Here is a 20,608-nt window from a genome sequence, read left to right as displayed (position 1 = left end):
TGGGTCTGTGAGGTGATTAGCGGGCTTCAAGGTGCCGAGCAATTTGTGAATTGATTCTTCAGAATAGGTGTCGAAGGACGTCCATGAAGCGTTGTTTTTAGGTTGAGTGTTGGTTATGCAGATGGAGCAGGAGTATAGACTTACATCCTTGAGGAGATCACATCTTATATTATCGGTCTTTTGCTTGAAGAAAGTAGAAAAGTCCTCACAGCTTGGAATATAATTTTCTGAGATGTTAGGTTGTGGAGGTTAAGTTTTGGTTTGGATTTTGACTAACTCGAACAGTTTTCTTGGTCGGTTTTTTGCTTGGTCCAGCTGTTGGCTAAAGAAGACTGATTTCGAGCGTTTGATTTTTCTGAAGTAGGCGTTTCTCTTATTCTTAAGCGTTTTAAGGTGCAGTGCTGAGGGGTCAGATCTCCATGTGCGCTCTGCCATGCGCATAGAACGTCTGTCTTCATTGAGTCTACCATCATACCATGGGTTCGAGTTTTTGGTGGAGACTCTTTTCAGTTGCAGGGGGGCGGCTTCATTGATTATGGAGGTCATAGTGTCTAGGTAGAGGTCGGTCAGAGAATGAACATCAGACACGCCCGCCGGGGGAAGCAGGAGACTGCCTGTGTGGGCAGGCAAGGAGTTTGGGTTAAGATTCTTCATGTCCCTCTTCCAGATCTTGATTGTGGTAGGTTGAGCCGGGTTCAGTTTGACCTTTTCGTTGATGAAGAAGGTGATAATGTGGTGGTCTGACCACTCACAGGGTTGGATTGCCTCCAGCTGGGTAGAGTCTTCTTTGGCGATGATAAGGTCGAGGATAGAGCCTTTTTCATGTGTCGGACGGTTGCAGATTTGGGTGAGGTCAAGTGCGTTGAGGAAGGTTTTGAGGCTATTCACCACAGCGTCTTTCTGGTCGTTCCAGTGGAGGTTGAAATCTCCCAAGTAGATTTGAGTGATCTGTCGACCGGCGTTGGTGGTTATCGTGTCCATGAGTTGTTGGGAGAAGGTGAGGTTATCCCCAGGTGGGTGGTAGATGACATGTAGAGAGCATACAGGTTTGCCCTCGCTAGTAATATCAAGGCAGATGAGTTCGCAGGAGGTGAGGGAGGGGGAGGGACCTTTAGTAACAGCGAGGTTGCTCCTATAGATGCATGCAATTCCCCCGCCCGTCTTGCCATTTCTGTCCAGTCTAATAATGTGATAGTTGGGGGGGGACTAGTATGTCCATTATAGGTGTGGAGGCTTCAGTTAGCCACGTTTCCGTCAGGATGGCTAGGTTGAGGTCCATTGATAAGATCAGATCCGCGATGTCGGAGGAGTGTCTCGGGGCCGATCTGCAGTTGAGCAGGATACACTTTAGTCTGGGGGTGAGGAGAGTGGACGAGTGTTCTAGGGAGAGGGGGACTTTTCTGAGGTTACTGGGGACGGAGCTTCTGTTGCTCAGTGTGGGAGGCCTGAGGGGATTTGTGAGGATCGTGGGTATGGGAAGGTGTGTGGTGGGTGGGTGTTTAGTGGGACCTGGGCCGTATGAACGGAGTAGCGTGTATAAGTCTCGCTCAGAAAGGGGGTTTAGGGTGCGCCGGGGGCGATCAGTGGCCTTGCGATCAGGGATAGAGGGCCAACGCGGGGAGCGATGAGTGAAACGGTTTGAGGGGCGGGTGGTGTACTTGTTGGGCGCGGAAGTGGTGGGTAGGGGGTGTCTGGGGTGTGCGAAAAAAAGTTCTTTGATGGTGTGAAGATCTTCTTTGACTTGTAGGAGGGTGGATATGATCATGTCCAGGGTTGGATTGGGGATGGTATTGGGGCTGAGAGCAGTGGGTGCGTGAATGAGTGGGGTACTGGGGTGAGCAATGGACTGATTGGGGAGGGGTGTGCGCGCAACAGTGCAGGGCTCTGCGGCCGTAGCAGGAGGGATGGCGTTCGATGGATGAGAGGGCTCTGCGGCCTTAGCAAGAGGGATGGCATTCGATGGATGAGAGAGTTTGTGAGTAAGGAGCGTGGATGAGGAAGGGGGGAGGTTGGTGGCGTAGGTGATGGCGCTGGTGGAAGGCGGCGCATGTGAGTTGGGGAATGAGTGTAGGCCGGAGCAGGTGGGGGTGAGGTTAGGATAGTGGGGGCTAAGAATGGGGGGGGTTAGAGGATAACGGGTTAGGCTAGGGGAGATGATGTGTTCAGTGGGGCTGCCCGGGAGAGTGGGGTAGTGGGGAGTGAGAATGGGGGGGGGAGATAGGGTGAGAGTTGGTCATGTCGCGGGGCGTGGGAGATATGCACAGGGCGGTGGAGGTGTGTTCTGTGAGACTAGTTGGGAGAGTGGGGTAGTGGTGATTAAGAATGGAGGGGGAGATAGGGTGGGAGATGGGTCTGTCACAGGGGATGGGAGAAAAGAGGGCGGCGATGGGTTCTGCATGATTCGTGGGAGGTGGGGGGTAGGGAGGGTTGGGGTATGGAGAATGTATGACGGGGAGTGATCTTCCTCAGCTCGAGAGAGGGAGATGGTCCTGGCACGGGGCGGGGCAGATAGGATCAGGGGGGAAGTAGGTTCTGACGGACCTGAAGGAGGTGTGAGGTGTGGGCTAGGGAGGGTGGGGGTATGGAGGGTGTAGGAGTGAACTTCGCCAGTGAGTGAGGAGAGTGGAGAAGAAGCTACCACGGGTTGGTGACTGACTACAGCGCTGAGAGGAGAGGAGAGGGGTGTGTCGCTCAGATGTTGTGACCGGTTAGATTGATGATTGGAAGTAGAGGGTGTTGAGTAGTCTGAGGAGTTAGGAAAGGGGAGCCGCATGTTGGAGATATGTTCAGTGAAGGTGGGGAACAGGTTGTCAAGTAGATTAAGGTTCCTATCTGTCGATTGGAGTAGGATGATCCCATTGTTGTAAATGGTGATGGTGGCCTTGCCTGGGAAAACTTGGGATGGCGTGATAGAGAGCGTTAGACCATGAGCGGATTTTCTGGAGGTGGAGACAGTGAGAATGGAGAGGAACGCTTTCCTCCATTGTGCTCTGCGTAAAGTGTAGAGGATGATGTCGGTGCTCGTGGCTCCATTGATCAGTGAGAAGTAGGTGTCCACAAACGGGGTATCAGGGTGGGCCTTCAGGCAGTTGTGTTTGAAGCGTTTGGCATTTTTTTTGGTGCATTCAGGTGGGTAGTTAATTTTGTATGTGTGCTTGCCTATGCGTTCCATGGTGGTGGAGGTGTTGGTTAGAGAGGGGGGTATGCGTGTGTGAGTGGGTGACGTTACCGGGCTCTAGGAATGCTAAGAGGTGAAGTGCCCATGCGTTCAATGGTAGAGGAGGTGTAGGATGGGGAGGGGGTGTGCGTGGGTGAATGGGTGACGTTACAGGGCTCTTAGAATGATACGAAAGTGCAAAGAGAATGACGAATTAGGGATAGCCATAGGTATGGGCAGTTTAATGCCGATGACTAGTCTGGGATGGCCACCAGAGTTGAGGACTAGTCTAAGATGGCTGCCAAAATGGACTGTAGGGGGGCAGGAGTAGTAGTCCTTTGTCAGTTGTTGTTGTTGGGGTTTATAGGGTTAAGTTTCCCTTTCTACTCTGGGGCAGTCGAATTAGTCCAGCTTCTATGTTGCTAGGAGAGGACCAGCTTCTATGTTGCACGCGGGAGGAGAGAGCCTTATCTCCGTTTTGATGACCCCTGACCGCGTTGGTATGCTGCCTCATGGTCATCTGTGGGCAGTGGATGCGATTTATTGCAGCAGTTCAAGAGGTTTTATTTTAAACCAATCTTGAACATGGCTCATTTGGGTGTAAGCAAGCTTTGAACAAGCATAATCCTCTCCTTTAGTCCTGACATAGAATGAAAAATTTCCTAGCTAACGTAACGGAAAGTTTCAATTCTATTAAGTACTCGGAGGCGAGGATTATCCCGCCCTTTCTCTCCTGGAGGAAATCTCTCCCTGTAGGACAGTAAGTAATATGATTCATTCGATTGTTGAGATGTTGGCTTATTCTGCACTTTTGGATTTGCATGTGATGGCTGTTCAGTGCTCATCTGGTAATTTGTTTCCCTTGTCCTCAGGCTCAGACTCCAACAAACAGGATTCCTGAAGAGCAAGGAGTAGCTGCCTACGCGCTCCGAAAGAGGAAGAGGGGACACTGTTGATGGACTATGGTGGGCTGCCTGAGCCCTGATTGGACATTGGATATATGTTCTGTGATTGGTTGTTACCATGTGTTTTGTTTGACTACATTTTTCCCATTGTTTCATGGGAAATGTAGTGCTCTTGTATCTTCGCTGCTGTTCATTCAAGTGAAGAAAGAAGGCATAATCCTCGCCTCCAAGTCCTTAATAGAATTGAAACTTTCCATTACATTAGCTAGGACATTTTTTATTATAGGTCAAGACTTTTAAGGTAGATCGCTTTGCGAATAGTTTAGGGGAAAGCAGTCCTGGATGAGTTGGAGTAAAGGATGGCGTGACCTGAAAGATGAAGAGTGGAGAATATAGGAATGTGTTGCATGATCTGCTAGAAAATAGCAGGGTGGGTGATGTTATGAAAGGAAAAGCATCAGAGCAACATTTCTCAGCTCCCTCGGAGTTGGTTAAACTCTCCCGGAATGCAATGGAAACATTTGAAGGAAGAATTTGGGATTCAAACACCGTAACTGCTGGGAAAAACTTCATAGACTCCTGGTTGATGTGGTGCGGTATGGAGGAAAAGATTCTAAGGCACCAGAGTCTGGTGTGAATGTCAAACCAAACACCCATTTCTCTGTGAGGTGGGTGAAAAGACATGAGTTTCTCTGAGACCATGTTTGAGCTTTATTTTAAATGTATATACCCGCTGAAACATTAGTTATACATTTAATTATTTGTTCCATTTCGTTTTGCATTTTGACATTGTGTCTTTTGTTTTCTTCAGAGAGATGTGTGGTGTCTCAGATTCTTTGAGGTCTGTGATTCTTTTAGAATGTTGAAGTATGAACAGGCCTCTGTGTTCTAAGACAGACAGTTGGTGGAAGCTCCATGGATAATAAACTCACCTTTCATCTGATGTTTTAAGTGTCTTCTCTCTTTTATACTTTCACAGAAAATATTTGGCGATTCCTCTCGACATATTTGTGCTGAGAAGAGGCATGGGACAAGGGTGCCTTTAGTCACACCTGCTCTTTGCTCGGGCACTTGAACCCCTGGCTCAGTTACTCCGACAGGATGCCTGCATTGCTGGCTTCAGATGGTCCGGGGAAATTAATTATAAGGTCTCCCTATACGCTGATAACCATTTGCTCTACATAAGTAATCCTGAAAGCATTTATATGGAGCAGTGGTGCTCCTCGTGGCCTTCCACAAATTATGTAAAATCGACATATGATAAATGATTTTCAATGATCGAACAAGTAATACGCGATTTTGTAAAATTGGTTTGAAGATCTAAGTTGGTCATAAAATCAATAAACGCAGACACTAAGAGGCGCAGTGCTTTGGGGGTCTGAGCCATTAAGCAAATCATTATTATATAGTATAAACAAGAGTGGGGCAAGCACACAACTTTGTTGAACACCCCTGCCTATCTTATTCTCCCGGACAAATTTCCGTTTTCATTTTCATTTGATCTAACTCTAGCTCTCATGTCTATATGGAGATACGTAAGAAAATGCACATGGGAGTCATCCAGACCCTTAAGCAGCAGCACGTACCATTATTTAGTTCGATTAACATAGTCGAAAGCGGCGCTTAAATCCATAAAGGCCATGTATAAAGGCACTCGCTTTACAACAGTGCATTTTCCTATTATCAAATTCAAATAGGCACATTGCTCAATTGTCCCAGTACTACTTCTAAATCCATGCAGATGGATACTGTTAGGGCCACTCCTGAATCCTACTGTAGGTTACACATCTCAGGATTTTAATAGCTGTATCGATCAATGAGATTGGGCTGTAGCAACCGGGATCTTCTTCCAATAGCAGCTATACCTGGTTGGGTATAGCTGACCCCCCGGGCACCGATACGTGCTGAATCAGCTCTAGGTTTGTCTGTTACTCGCTTATCAAACAGTTCTTGACATGTATCACTAAATAAAGCAATTATTCCATGGGTTCTGAATATTTCATTTATTCTTCATGAAATTTCTTTTCCAAAATATTATTCCGTTATTTCACATGTGAATCCAATGCATTTCGGCAGTAAGATCTGCCTTCATCAGGGAAATAGTAAATCTACAAATTAAAAAAACGTACATTTACAATTTTGTATACCACTCAGTGTGTTACATCATTATTACACTTAACTTTTCCAATTTTACTCAATTTCTTTTTAATTTATCAACAAAAGTTATGCGCTAACTATTATTGACTCGGATATAAAGGAGGGTAGCCCTCGTATATTACGCGCTTTAAACACTCTAAATTTATTGCGGGTCGGCTTACCACGGCGTTTCTGTTCCACGCGCCATTCCTAAACAGACTGGTTACGTAACTGTTATAATAACAACCACTGTACATAACCTCATTAAACTGCACTAATATTGTGCAAGCGTATTAGCAGCCCACACACATAGTGGGACGTGTACAGGTATTGATCCCCTAGAACAGAACATAAAGCTAGCGTAGCATTGAACATCTAGAAAAAACGAGTCAGCGGGAGCTTAATAGTGCGCAGGCGCAAGGGGCGTAACTCGAGAAGGAAGCAGAACCAGTCTGTTTAGGAATGGCGCGAGGAACAGAAACGCCGTGGTAAGCCGACCCGCAATAAATTTAGAGTGTTTAAAGCGCGTAATATACGAGGGCTACCCTCCTTTATATCCGAGTCAATAATAGTTAGCGCATAACTTTTGTTAACGCGTACGCGTCTAGAAATTGTCATTGCCAGCTCGGAACGCGAGGCTTGTAGTTTCATTCGAGAAACCCGCTCCACAAACGGCAGTTAACTAGAGTTAGTAACCGAGTACTATACATGTGAACTAACTAAGGAAGAGGAGTGAAATTTAGTTACAGTTAACTATTGATAATTTCAAAGCCCCGATAGCAATGAGTAGTTCTCATAGATAGAAAGCCCGCTGATAAATTAAAAAGAAATTGAGTAAAATTGGAAAAGTTAAGTGTAATAATGATGTAACACACTGAGTGGTATACAAAATTGTAAATGTACGTTTTTTTAATTTGTAGATTTACTATTTCCCTGATGAAGGCAGATCTTACTGCCGAAATGCATTGGATTCACATGTGAAATAACGGAATAATATTTTGGAAAAGAAATTTCATGAAGAATAAATGAAATATTCAGAACCCATGGAATAATTGCTTTATTTAGTGATACATGTCAAGAACTGTTTGATAAGCGAGTAACAGACAAACCTAGAGCTGATTCAGCACGTATCGGTGCCCGGGGGGTCAGCTATACCCAACCAGGTATAGCTGCTATTGGAAGTTGTGACTAATATCTCTCCAGACGGGGAGAGAGCCCCGGAGGCACGAAAACATTGAAAAAATCCTTAGTAGAAAAAGCGGTGCTCTACCCTACACTCCAAGTATATTACACAACCGGGATCTTCACCATGACCCTTTTTGAATATAGGGACAATTATAGAAGTTGCCAAGAATCTGGAATATCTGTATGTGCTAGCCTATTAAACACATTAGTTAAGATAGGGGACCAAAGTTGGATATTAAGTTTGAACAAATTGATTGGTACGCCATCAGGCCCGGAGCTTTACCTCCCATGCTTTGGGTTCCTTCCACCTCATCCGCTGTCGCCCTAACTTCAGTAAGTATCAATACATAGTATCCTACTATGTATTGCAAAGATATCCTTGATTGAGGGACCACATAAACTGTGCTAAGATGATCTTCCCAAGATTCACTAGTAATATGGCTGGAGATTGGGGGAACTGTCAGACTTTTACGTCTCATATCACAACAGTATCTATCTGGGCCACCAAAAGAAACATGTTCTTGCCTTCAGTCTATTTAGAATGCACTTTCAGACTCTTGCTTATGTTTACCAGATATGGCTGCATTTCCTTGCATTAAAGTCACTTTGCTTACCTGTGACCAACAATTTAAACAGAAAGCAATATGTGTGCTTTATCTCACCTATTATTATTTTGACTATGAGCCTCATGTAGGGTTTAGAGGAGTGGGAGCTCCACCCTAATTCAGCACTGATCCCAGGCAACCAAAATCACAATTCCCCTACTTGATTTAGAGCCAGGGAAAACACAAGGTGTCCTCGAGCAGAGTCAATGCTGGCTCTGTCGCTTTAAACCTCTGACCTGGTGGCCTGTCTGCCAAAGGGCACCAGGCCACAGTGACGGTTCACTGAAAGTAGGACACTACTCCTGCCTATGTCCGGCAATAGGTAGGGAAAATGTAGAATGGCCCCTAAGCACCAGGAGAACACTCCCCGTACTTTTTGGGACATGTATGTTTATTGTTTGGAGAAAAAACAATCCTGCTTTGGAACTTCATTTTCTCTGAACAAAAATGTCTGCTGGTTGAGAGTCTTAATCTTGGCAAATCTTCAGTGCTGTGAAGGGAACAGCACTGAGATGGTCAACGGGCAGACAGGGATCTGAATATGGTGGATGGTTCTCGACCCCTTGACCAACAGAGGGTTGTCCAGCACAGCCTAAATAAATCCCTATCTCACTACCTTCTAATCAGGCGTTCACTATTCGTCTATTTAAAACAGTGTCGATTATTTTTTAATTTAATCAGTTCTGCTTTGCGGCTTCCTGGGAGGAAAACAATATCCAGCTCCATGTGGCAACAAAAAGTTGATTGTTCAACGAATAAAACCCGGATGCATTCTGCACTAACCATTCTTTGAAGTGGCAAGAGACCTCAGGTGAAGGGCTACAAAGGCAGTGGGATGAATAGAGTCAGACTGGGAAGCTTCCACAACATCTGCGATGAAGAGGGGTTTCACTCTCTAACAGATAATTAAAAGTCTCTGACATAATGACAAAGAGAGCAAAAAATTTTTTTACATCTAGGTTTCACAATTTCTCTATATTTATGTGCCATATGTTTGCAGGTGAATATAACCCTTTCCATAACTCTGTAAAAATCTAGTATTATATTGGTAACGTAGAAGCTTACTCTTGTAACGCTTGAGTTTGGTTTTGAATTTTCATTCAAGGAAATGTGATTGAGCTAAATCATAAGGAAGTATACATCATGGACCGCTGTACATTGAAACGTTTTCACACCTGCTCTTGCAGGAAGTCTCGGTACTGGGAAAATATTGCGATTGTTAGTGTTAAGTTGTGATTGGACAGCTCTAATTCATGTATTTCGAAATAATCGACTTACATTATAGTCATTTTATTTCTTATTTCTTTATAATAACTTCCAAGCAACAGTCAATATTTTACTGTACAAGAGAACACTTTTCAAAAATCGTTCTTAAAACAAGGCATTGCAACCTTCCACGCTTTGCAAGGGTGAAGTATATAATACTAAACTTTAGGCTTGCAGTTGGCACTTTAGAGCAGTTTCATGATATTTGCTTTTTTTTTTAAAACTGTTTCCTTACTATGTACTCAGAGAAAAGAGAAAAGGGCCTTATGGGTTTCACTCTGATGGCGATGTCTCCCTCCTTTCCCGGTGGCAGTATGTTCTCGTTTTCATCAATGATCTGTAATAGAAGAAAATACGATTCATGACCCCCATTACTCTTAAAAATTCCTGTCCCATATTCTTAAATCCTGGTTGAATCCATGTGCACAATAACACCAGATGCAGACCAGGTATTCCTCTGCGCTGCCACTCCATGTTACCTCATGAACAGCTACAGCGGAGTCACTGCCGCAGCAGGCTTCTTTAGATTCTTTAAACACCTGGAATTGAGGTTAGGAGTAACCTCACACAACTACTGAATCTCAGGAGTTTACAGTTCCTCTCACTGAGCCACAAAGCTTCAAAACATATTTCTATGAGTGTATATGGCATTAACAAATGAGCTTTGAATCCTACCTGTACATCATAACCTGGCGCCGGCTTCCCCATAGAGCCTGGCTTGATTTTCATTCCCTTGAAATTCCCACAAACTAACACCTGTATTAAAAACAAAGAAAAGACATTTGAACTTTGAGACTCCCGCAATAGAAGTTAAAAATAAAAATTTGCTGTAGAAACACTCAAACATAAAAAGGTGAGTAGATAGAATTTGAAAAAGTTTGTTTGTAAAGCACTGAATTCGCTTCATTCAATTTTGCCTTCTTCCAGGGTGCAAGCCTCTTAATAGTATCATTTTAGACCATTTAATCCGAACATCATAAATGGATGTCCAACCTGCTACAGTAAAGACAACCTACCATAAGGTACTACAATAATTGGGAAACATATTAAATGCATGCACATGGGTGGTAAGAAGCAGCCTTGTTGTTAGGCTCCTTAAATGAGATGACATCCCATCACACCCATAAACTAATGGGTATCTGTTATCTTGGTTTTAGACTTTGGCCCCAGCCTCACACTAATCCACTGTGACGTACCAAGTGAGTGACTCCTCAAAGTGACAGCAGGACTACTGTCCCAGCCCGGGTTGTGATCTGTGTATCGTAGTTGTGGCAACATATAATTTGGCAGTGATTATACTCTCACCAGGATTTTTTGTTACCTGTTTAATGCCAGTATTAGCCTACTGGCCCATTCACCCAAAGTTTCCACTGCGCACAGTGAACCCGAAATCCTAGCGCCAAGATCCCATGCGGTTGAAATGTGAGCGCCTGCAAGAGGAGTTGGTATGCAGTACATGAATGTCTGAGTGAACCTAAGCGGCCAGTGCGTTCCATTCTGCAAAGTCCCTGGCCTGGTCATGTACATGAGATGGAGGTTATGGAGCTTTTCCAGACAGTGGATGTGTATTGCTGACATTCCTGAAAAGGGAGGGAGGGAGCACTTTCCCAGGTCTTACAGGCTCTCACATTTGTATATGCTTCTATATTCCTGATTGACTTGCTGTTGTGCATTCCTAGTTGGTTTCCCTTCAATTTTGCATCTCTACGTGCTCCACCTGTTGGGTCGCCCGTGGGTCCCAGCAACCAATTCTCATATTGACTAAAGTGGCTTAAATAGGCATCTCCGATGTGAAACGATTCCCCAGTTCCCTGAAGCCTGGCCTACTTTACTTTATTTGGGGACTTGCATGCCTTGGCTCCCCCCACATGTAGCACAACTTGGCTTTACTTTCTTCCTAACCAATTGCTGAGGTACATTTCCTTCCATGTTGTGAGCCTTTAGTGTCAGTCTACTTGCATTAAGTAATGAGTTACATCTTTGTCTTTTTTTTCAAACAACATTCCCTTCTTCTTCTAATATAGCTCTTATCAGGTCTGTGGCCTACATATATAGGCCACCTTCTCCCAGCCCTTTGTTTTTATCAGCTATTTGCCTTCTGAGTTTGCAACCTGCACCTGCCTGGTCCCCAACATGATGAAAGTCACTGTTTGAGACAAGTCATTGCCATATGTCTTCAGATCCTGGTCTCAAACTCTGCCAGCCACAACCCTCAAAAGTAAAATCCACACGAGCTATCGCTGGCATTGCTCTGTTCTCTCCTGGGACCAAATTTTACTCATGTGGAGTCTGGTTGGTGTGGGGTGGTGTTTCCAGTTCAGGGTAACTTACTGTATTCATCAAGTCCACAGCCAGGATTTAGTTTCAGGTAATTTATTGAGACCAGTTATAGGTAGATGGGTAGTAGAGATACAGCCCCATTAGGAGCAGTCTTCATGCTGCTCAGCCCATACTCCTACTGACACACTCAAGCATCCAGGCACCCAAACATTCCATTAAAGACTACCACACCAACATTCCATGCATCACATTCACACTGGCCGAGCAGCTAGGGAGTATGTAACCAGATAAATACCACACAGGTTACTACACTTACACTTACACAGGCCTCGCTTGCTACCACTTGAAGCCCTGGCATTGCACTGCCTAAGCCACCCCCCACTATTAACACTCTCTCTTTTTGTTTCACAGACCCTGTCACGCCTTCTTGTCATGTCCACTTTCAGGCTGCGAGGAGCAAGTCGGGCGGGTTATATTTAATTTCTCTGCCTTCGTAGATTATCGGGTGTAGGCTGCAAGAACTGGGGACCTTTGCCCGTTTTGCCTTCTTTTTGGAGTAACCATGGGTCGGCCACTTTTTTTTACTAGCATAATGAATAAAACAAGCAAAAGGAATAAAACAGGGTGGTGAACAGGCTCAAAGTACCTTTCGGCGGAGTACCCTCATTGCACCCAGAAACTTGGCTACTGGGATAGCTAATATTAGGCGGCAATCTGCCCTCAGGATGCAAAGGCCAACAAAATGGCTACATTCACTTAGGTGTCTTCAAATGGGTAGCCAGATTTTACATGGCCGAGCATAAGCTGGACAAGCAAAGAATATATGTTTGATGCTCGCCGTTGTAGGGGGACAGATGGGGCATGTATCAGTGGCCCCACCACACCACTTAGTTGTAAATGCTCTCAGCGAAAGAGTGCCCACTCTAAACTGGAAGTATAACTCCCTGTCTATAGAAGCAGTCACGGAAGAGTGCCCACTCTAAACTGGAAGTATAACTCCCTGTCTATAGAAGCAGTCACGGAAGAGTGCCCACTCTAAACTGGAAGTATACCTTCCTGTCTATAGAAGCCGTCACAGAAGAGTGCCCACTCTAAACTGGAAGTATAACTTCCTGCTTATAGAAACAGTCATGAAAGAGTGCCTACTCTAAACTGGAAGTATAACTTCCTGTCTATAGATCACCTGGTCCAAGTATGGTTTATACTCAATCAAAGATTTGAAATCAAGTAAGTCCCTAACCAGTTTAAAGGACTGGGCCTTTTTAATGTTGGTGACTGCTACAGCTGCCCAATAAGATGACTTAAGGGAGTGTACAGACGGAAAGGTAGTAGTAGGTGTTCCCAAAGATCTGACAGCCCAAGAAGCCGAAACGATTCTCTAATGTTCCCAAGCCAGAGGAGTGTGTGGAACTGGTCAATGACCAATACATCCTGAAGGGCTGTTGCAATGATACACACGTGCTATGGTAGTCCATAATAGGCGCAAATATAGAAGGGGGCACAACCTGGCTTTATCAACTAGACTACTTAATCCGATGTCCAACTGGAGTGGGTGCAAGAGGGTGCTGGGGGGAGGGGGGGGGCTAGGGTAAATTGCATGAAAAAAATATCTTCAGCACTGGTAAGCAGATTGATATTAGAAAAGTCTCATAACTCAGTCCCATATAAACAGTCCCCAAAACCTTGACCTCATCAGTGTGAAGTGCAGGGGTAATCGGTTTAGTATATGCGGTACAATATTCTTTCTGTAATGCCTGTGGGTTGTTTGAGCTTTAGAGCGGCTTTAACATGAGGTTTCCATGACGTACGTCCACTAAACATAACTTCCAAATAGGTGAAAGAATCCACCGCCTCAAGGACAATATTCTTCCTAATAGACTTATGGGGATTAAACGACATCAATTTAGTTTTGGTAGTGTTGGTCTCCAGACCCCAGGCAAGGCAAAACTCCTCAAAGGGATCTAGGAGCTTTTTTAGCCCGCTCTGTGTCTTGGAGATCAGCAGCATTTTGCTGTCAAATAATAAAATTGGAATTTTGATTCGAGCCACTACATGGTCCTCTGCCTCCACCTGGGCTAGGAAGGAGACAATATCATTAATAAACAAGGGAACCAGTAATAAGCATGGGAGCCAGTACACAGCCCTGGACTATGGCTCTAAGGAGAGGGATCTTATCAGTCAGCTCGTCCTGCTTCCCCCACCTAATACTGGCAACATTGCTCTCATGAAGATGTATCCACAAGAACAAAAGATTCTGGGACGTATTCATTGCAGCCAAGACCTGCCATAAGGTAGAACGTGGAACTAAATCAAAGACGATTCTGAGCTCGACAAAAGCAACATTCAGGTTGTCCTTGCCGGTAATGACGGTGCACCAGTTAATCAATAGAAAGGGGAAGACCTGATCGATTGTAGAGATTTTGGCCCTAAAAACCTACTTGAAACGGGGCTCGAAAAATCCATCTCAAGCATCCAATCCTGAATCTTGGCAAGGAGGCAGTGACAAAAGACTTTTTCGACACAATCAATTAGACTTATTGGCCTATAGTTGTTAGGGCGTGATTTGTCTCCTTTTTTTCGGATGGGTATTACAATAGCGCCTTATCGTGTCTAAGGGATGGAGGCCCCACCAGGAATGGCATTGGCGATGGATTAGATGTAGCGGGCCCAAGGCTCAATATCAGACAAAAAAACGCCAGCTGGCATGTCAGGCGGTCCTGCAGCTGTGCCCCTTGCAGTAGCCAACAGAGATTCAACCACGTACCGGGTATCCAACAGGTGCGGAGGGGAGGATGACGCTAATATTTCCACCACGATATCAGAGGGAGGGCTTGTTGGAGCGGCGGAATATATGTTGCTAAAGTACTCAACCCACACAGAGGGAGCAATGTTATTAGCAGGTTTCATTAGAGCCTAAGCACCATTGCAAGATATAAACTGTTAAAATAATGTAAAATTTCCGGGTGTGCATCCATCATTCATGTCATTCCATCTCTAATCTTCCCAGTTCTTTTTGGCATGGGCGATTGCTATTTTGTAAGCTTTTCTAGGTAGGGACATTTGGGCCAGGTCTCTGGTTTTGATGACTCTAGCTAGGGAGCGCTGGGCTTTACAACAGTTATTATTAAACCATAAACTGGCCTTGGGAGTGGCACCATTTTTATTAATAGCTGGGGAAGTAAAATGCCCTGCTAAATGTTCCAAGAAAGCTGGATTAGTTATTCTCAAAGTCATAACAGTTTTAACATTTGTGTCTAATTTAGAACAGGCTCTTTTTTGACTGAGAACTATTTTAGTTGAGGTGTATGTTAACATCAGCTGGTACTGTGAATAAATCAATGATATGTTTTCCATTTTATTCTTTGTACTTTAAAATGGCTTTCTGTCTAATGAATTTTACATCTAGAGATGGGGTATTGAGGAGGGGGTGTAACTAGATAAGTTTTGAAAGCAGTAGCCATAATTTCCTCACCATCTATACTACTATAATAAAGGAAGAACTTTGAGGCTTTGAGGCGGGTAAACTCGGGAACCACAGCGCCAATCCACACACCCGATACACCGTTGTAATCGTCAGGGTGTGCAGATGGTTATAGGCTATATAATTTTTTTTTTTTAAAAACGTTATTTAAAAAAATGTGCATAAAAAAAGTAGTCCCTCTGAAGTAGTGCCGGCCGTGACGTGCGTGCTCCCGTCAGGAGCGCGGGGAAGAGCGGCGTCCGGGAGCGCGACGAGGAGCGGCGGACATGTTGCAGGGGAGGAGTGGTGACGTGAGGAGCAGCGGACAGGCGGGAGGAGCAGTGACCAGCGGCGGTGAGTTGACGAGCAGCGGACAGGCGGGAGGAGCGGTGACCAGCGGCGGTGAGGTGATGAGCAGCGGACAGGCGAGAGGAGCGGTGACCAGCGGCGGTGAGGAGCAAGGAGCGGTGGAACGGTAAACTGAGGAGTGCGGGGGAGGAGCGGCGGCTGAGGTAAGGGGACCCACGGACAAATCGGGGCAGGCGGAGGTCGGGTCAGGCGAGGGTCGGGGCAGGCGGGGGACGGGCCTGGCGGGGGACGGGCCTGGCGGGGGCCCGGGCTTCTGGACAATGTCGGGGCGGGCGGGGGTCGGGGAAGCCTGATAAGTATACATGTAACTACTGGCAATGCTGGAGACAAATGCTGCATCAGGCAAATTTCTTCGGCTTGCTTTGGAAAAGTTTAAACTTGAAGGAAATTGATACGTTTTCTGCCTAAAGAAAACCGTAGAATCACAGTCCATGCATTGGTTACCTCCCAATCCGATTATGCTAACTGTGTCTACCTGGCATTGCCAGTTCTTCTGACCCACAGGTTACAGATGGTGCAGAATGCAGCTGCTAGGCTAATCTGTAGGGTCCATTTGCCAGCATATGCTGCATTTGAGACTGCTACATTGGCTCTCGGTGACCAGGAGGATTGCGTTTTGGGCACTTACCCGGGCTTTTCGAGCTTACCATGGCAAAGCACTGGGCTATCTCAGGTCAAGGTTCATACCTTATCACCAGGAGCAGACATTAAGATCCAATCAGCAGCACCGTCTTACTGCCCCCTCGTTTCGCAAAAATGCAATGAGGTAGGTCCTTCACAGTCAGGACGTCCAAACTATGGAACTCCCTGCCCAGCCACATGCGTGGGCTGGAGACGAAGCAGGATTTCAGATAGGCTCTAAAAATCTGGCTCTTCAGGCTGGGACAGTAGGATCTGGATTCTCAGTCTTGCTAGTCTGCTAGCACCGGGACACCTCTTCAGAGTTAGCAGCGCTCTTTATAAACAGCCATTCCATTTCATTTATTTTATTTCATTCATGGAGGCCACTCATTTGCCTGCCATATTGATGTTGGTACATGAAAACATATTTTTCAATGTTAATTCAGCACAGGCTGCAATTAATTCAGTGGGTGCTATGTCATGAGTCACTTTTTCCGCTCTAGTATGTGCTATCGGCTTTTATATTGCAAAGCTATGGGGTTTTTAATGTCTCTACACTTGCAGGGCAGGAATAGGTGAGGGAATCAGCACGCCTGTGCCTGTCAGATGTTTGCTCAGTCACACCTGAGTCATGTTCCCTTCAGTTCATTGTTGGACTCTAGTAGAGTGATTTGGCTGACCCTTCTGTGAGAAGTTGGCCCGATATGCAACGTTCGCTATTCTAGCGACCGCTATGTATCGTTCCAACGACCCTTATGGTGTTTGGTTGTAAGTCAACCTATAGACCAGCTATCCTAGTAGCGTGGATACGAGCAGTCTAAGGCTAAAGACTCGAGAGGGCGTGTTAAGCCAGCTGTTTACCACACATGTACCCCTTGAACACCAAGTGAAAGGACACTACACAAGTGTTATGAAAATAAACAGGATATTTATTAAGAATCACAACAGCCCTGTACTCTTTATGAGGACAGGGTACTAAGCACAAACCAAATCTCTTTAGCAAATACTTCAAGTGCACAATTAAAACAAGTGTCCGGGGACACGGAAAGGTTAAGGTCTCGGGCGGACCCGATAAGGCAAGTCGGAAGCGAGGGACTCGGGACCCTAGAGTAAGGAGGCTATGCAGGCACCGAAATGCCGAGTTACCTAGCCACGAGGGCTGCGGCTGCACAAGTCTTACAGGCGTCGGGGTCTTCGCTGACGAGCCAGGAGCCGGAAGAAAGGAGTTGCTGGCCAGCGACCAGTGCTCAATAGTTCGTAGAGATCCAAGCCTGGATCGGAGATTGATGAAACCTGAAAGCAGAGGGGACCAAGTTCGTACTACTAGCCAGTAGTCAGAGGGTACCAGGAAGGCACCGGTTGGCCGTCACCTCGACCAGGTGAGTGGGCGACGCTAGGCTCTGCAGTCTCACGGACCAGGAGGCGTTGTCGGCGACCACGGTGGAGGTGCGAGCTGTCCCACGAAGGATGATGCTGTCGGCGTCGCTGGGCCCAGGATGGGGCAACAAGCCTTGGCAGATCTCAGGGCCACGTGGTGGGCCTAAGATGGCGTCTTGAGTGGACCAGGAGGGTCCGGGGTGCTTCTCGCAAAGATGGAAGCAAGGGCCAGTCTGGAGCAACCAGACCAGCAGTGATGATTCTCGGATGTCGTCACAGAAGGGCACAAGCCAGCGGCGAGTGACCAGACAACGTGCTGAGCAGCGAGCAGAAGGGCCCCACGCAGATCGTGGAGATGCTGGGAGACTGCACTTCGGTGCTAGAGCGGCTCAGGGTCGGGGCTTCTCGGACCCCAGAGCACTCACCAGAGAGTTACCTCGATGGTCGTGCTGGTTTTTAAGAGCGTGCAGGTTCTGATGATGGCCGGTCCCTCGAGGTCTCGTCGCACCCACAGATCACAGCTGAGCTGATGACGTGGGTAGAGGTCAGAGGTGCCAGGGAAGCCGGTTCTCGTCGAGCTGGGCCGTCGGATCCTTGAGGAAGGACTTGCAGCAAACCGCAGGGTTCTTAGATGGTGCCCGCTGATGCAGGGTGACTACTCCTTAGCCACAAGGGAGAAATCTTGAGAAGAGTCTTGAGTGTCCTTTCGTAGAAAGTAGTTCTTGATTCAAAGATGATCTAATTTGGAAGGGTCCCCGCTCCGGTCTTTATCCTAAAGAAAGGGGTGGGTACATGACTAGGTCCTGCCCTAAGGGTGGGACCAGGAAGGGGGGTAGTTACGCCCCTCTCCCCTGCCGGGCTTCCCCAGGCCAGGGCTGTCGCCCCTGGAACTGGTTCTAACCGGCAGATGCGTAGTGAGCACCGGGGTGCCACTCCGCAGTCACCTTCTCGCCAAAGCCCTACCTACCCAGAATACACAAACCCTGTCTGGGACGGTGCGAACAGCGCCCTCGACAGGAAACCCTTTGTCCAAGTGCTCCTCGCTGGAAGGACTCCCAGCAGCAGGAGGTCAGACTTGTGTCTGTGGTGGCAGCATCCATTTTGTGGAGCTGAGGCTTCAGTTAACTTTAACCGGGGTTCACAGTTACGTACATGTCGTGTCCCTCTAGAAGGGTGGGATGCTAACCTCATCGCCAGAGTTGGTGAGAGGGCAGCACCCCGATTCGTATGACACCTTACTCGACATGCCTTGATAACGCGACACCGGGGTTACCGATATGGTACGCGTTATCATGGAACAGCTATTGGGTCTTGATTCTGCAAGCTGCAACCGGGCTCGGCTCGGGCCTGAACCTAGCTCACACGAGCCCACGCACTCTGCCTTCAGGATTGTTAAGGCCTGCCATAGGAGTGACTGATAGGAACTCGGGTGTCCATTGTATGGTTAGATATAGAGCTACTATACCTAAAGCGAAGGGTGGTTACACGTCTTCGCCCCAGCTGTCGTGCAGCCAGTTGTGTCAAATTTAGGAGGCCAGCCAGGGGTGGCATAATACATGCTTCAGCCCCTGGCGGCCCTGGGTACACCTATGCCCTGCGTTACGGGGTCTGATAAGGTGGCCCAGTACCAATTGGTAAATGCACCTAGGGTACATATCGTAATTTAGAAAGAGAACAGCCAGGCTGTGGGTCTGATTAGCAGGCCCACAGCCAGAGAAAGTCGTAAACCAGTGAAACAAAAGCAAAAAATCTGGGTGATCATAGGATTGCAGACCCTACTCTCCTACATGACCCCCCCCCAAACGTCGGAACAGTAAGCTAACCTTGACCAGGTGAGTCTTCTTGTTCTAAGTGGAAATATCTGGAGAGCCCATCGGCATTGCCATGATCAGTACCAGGTCTATGTTCCACTGTAAAGTCCATCCCCTGTAGGGAAATGGACCACCTAAGCAGTTTGGGGTTTTCACCCTTCATCTGATTTAGCCACAAGAGGGGCTTATGGTCGGTCTGAATCTTGAAGTGAGTGCCAAACAAGTATGGCCTCAGCTTCTTCAGGGCCCAAACCACAGCAAAGGCCTCCCTCTCAATAGCTGACCAATTCTTCTCTCTAGGGGTCAGCCTTCTGCTTATAAAAGCAATGGGCTGGTCTTGACCATCAAAATTCAGTTGAGAAAGAACAGCTCCCACACCCAACTCAGAAGCATCTGTTTGGACAATGAATGGTTTGGAGTAGTCCGGACTCTTGAGGATAGGCGCCGTGCACATGGCCTGCTTTAGGTCATCGAATGCTTTTTGACAGCTCGCTGTCCACTGAACCTTTTTTGGCATTTTCTTACTTGTCAGTTCGTTTAATGGTGTCACAATGGAACCATAGTTCCTGACAAACTTCCGGTAGTAACCAGTCAGGCCCAAGAAAGCTCGAACCTGAGTCTGGGTGGTTGGAGGAGCCCAGTCCCTGACTGACTGTATCTTGCTCTCCAGTGGCTGAACCTGGCCTCCACCTACAAGGTGGCCCAGGTATACAACCTGTGTCTGCCCTATCTGGCACTTGGTGGCCTTGATAGTGAGACCTGCTGCTTGCAGTGCCTCTAACGTCTTCCGCAGGTGGACCAGGTGATCCTCCCAGGTGGAGCTAAAGACAGCGATATCGTCAAGATACGCCGCACAGAAGTCATCCAGCCCAGTAAGGACTTGATTCACCAACCGTTGGAAGGTGGCAGGTGCATTTTTCAGACCGAAGGGCATCACCACGAACTGATAATGCCCACCAGGGGTTGAAAATGCGGTTTTAGGCTTGGCGTCCTCAGCTAACCTGATTTGCCAATACCCAGCTGTCAGGTCAAACGTACTTAAGTAGTTGGCCGAAGCCAATCTATCGATAAGCTCGTCTGCCCTTGGTATTGGGTGGGCGTCAGTCTTAGTGACTGCATTGAGACCCCTGTAGTCTACGCAAAACCTCATCTCTCTCTTACCACCCTGGGTGTGAGGTTTCGGCACTAGAACTACGGGACTAGCCCAAGGGCTATCCGAGGGTTCAATGACTCCCAGCTCCAACATTTTCTGCACTTCACTCTTGATGCAGTCTCTAACGTGATCAGGCTGCCGGTAGATTTTACTCTTAACGGGCAAGCTGTCGCCAGTGTCAACCTCATGGGTGCACCAATCGGTCTGGCTGGGTGTTAGAGAAAACATATGTCTGAAAGACTGAAGAACCTGTTTACAGTCTCTCTGTTGATGTTCGGAGAGG

General features: G+C 46.9%; 1 protein-coding gene across 3 annotated transcripts in view; it reads right to left on the bottom strand.

The window, feature by feature from the left end:
- Positions 1-20,608, bottom strand: part of ACSM3 (acyl-CoA synthetase medium chain family member 3) — a 599,327-nt gene that overhangs the window by 80,950 nt on the left and 497,769 nt on the right. For all 3 annotated transcript variants that reach the window (XM_086940799.1, XM_086940798.1, XM_086940800.1), the window contains exons 9-10: positions 9,930-10,010; positions 9,490-9,591 (exon numbers count right to left, since the gene is read on the bottom strand). In XM_086940799.1, the coding sequence (XP_086796925.1) occupies positions 9,490-9,591; positions 9,930-10,010 (183 nt within the window). The remainder of the gene's footprint in view (positions 1-9,489; positions 9,592-9,929; positions 10,011-20,608) is intronic.

Source organism: Lissotriton vulgaris, chromosome 10 (assembly GCF_964263255.1).
Source record: "Lissotriton vulgaris chromosome 10, aLisVul1.2, whole genome shotgun sequence".
Taxonomy (NCBI): Eukaryota; Metazoa; Chordata; class Amphibia; order Caudata; family Salamandridae; genus Lissotriton; species Lissotriton vulgaris.
This window is presented reverse-complemented; position numbering and strand designations above follow the sequence as displayed.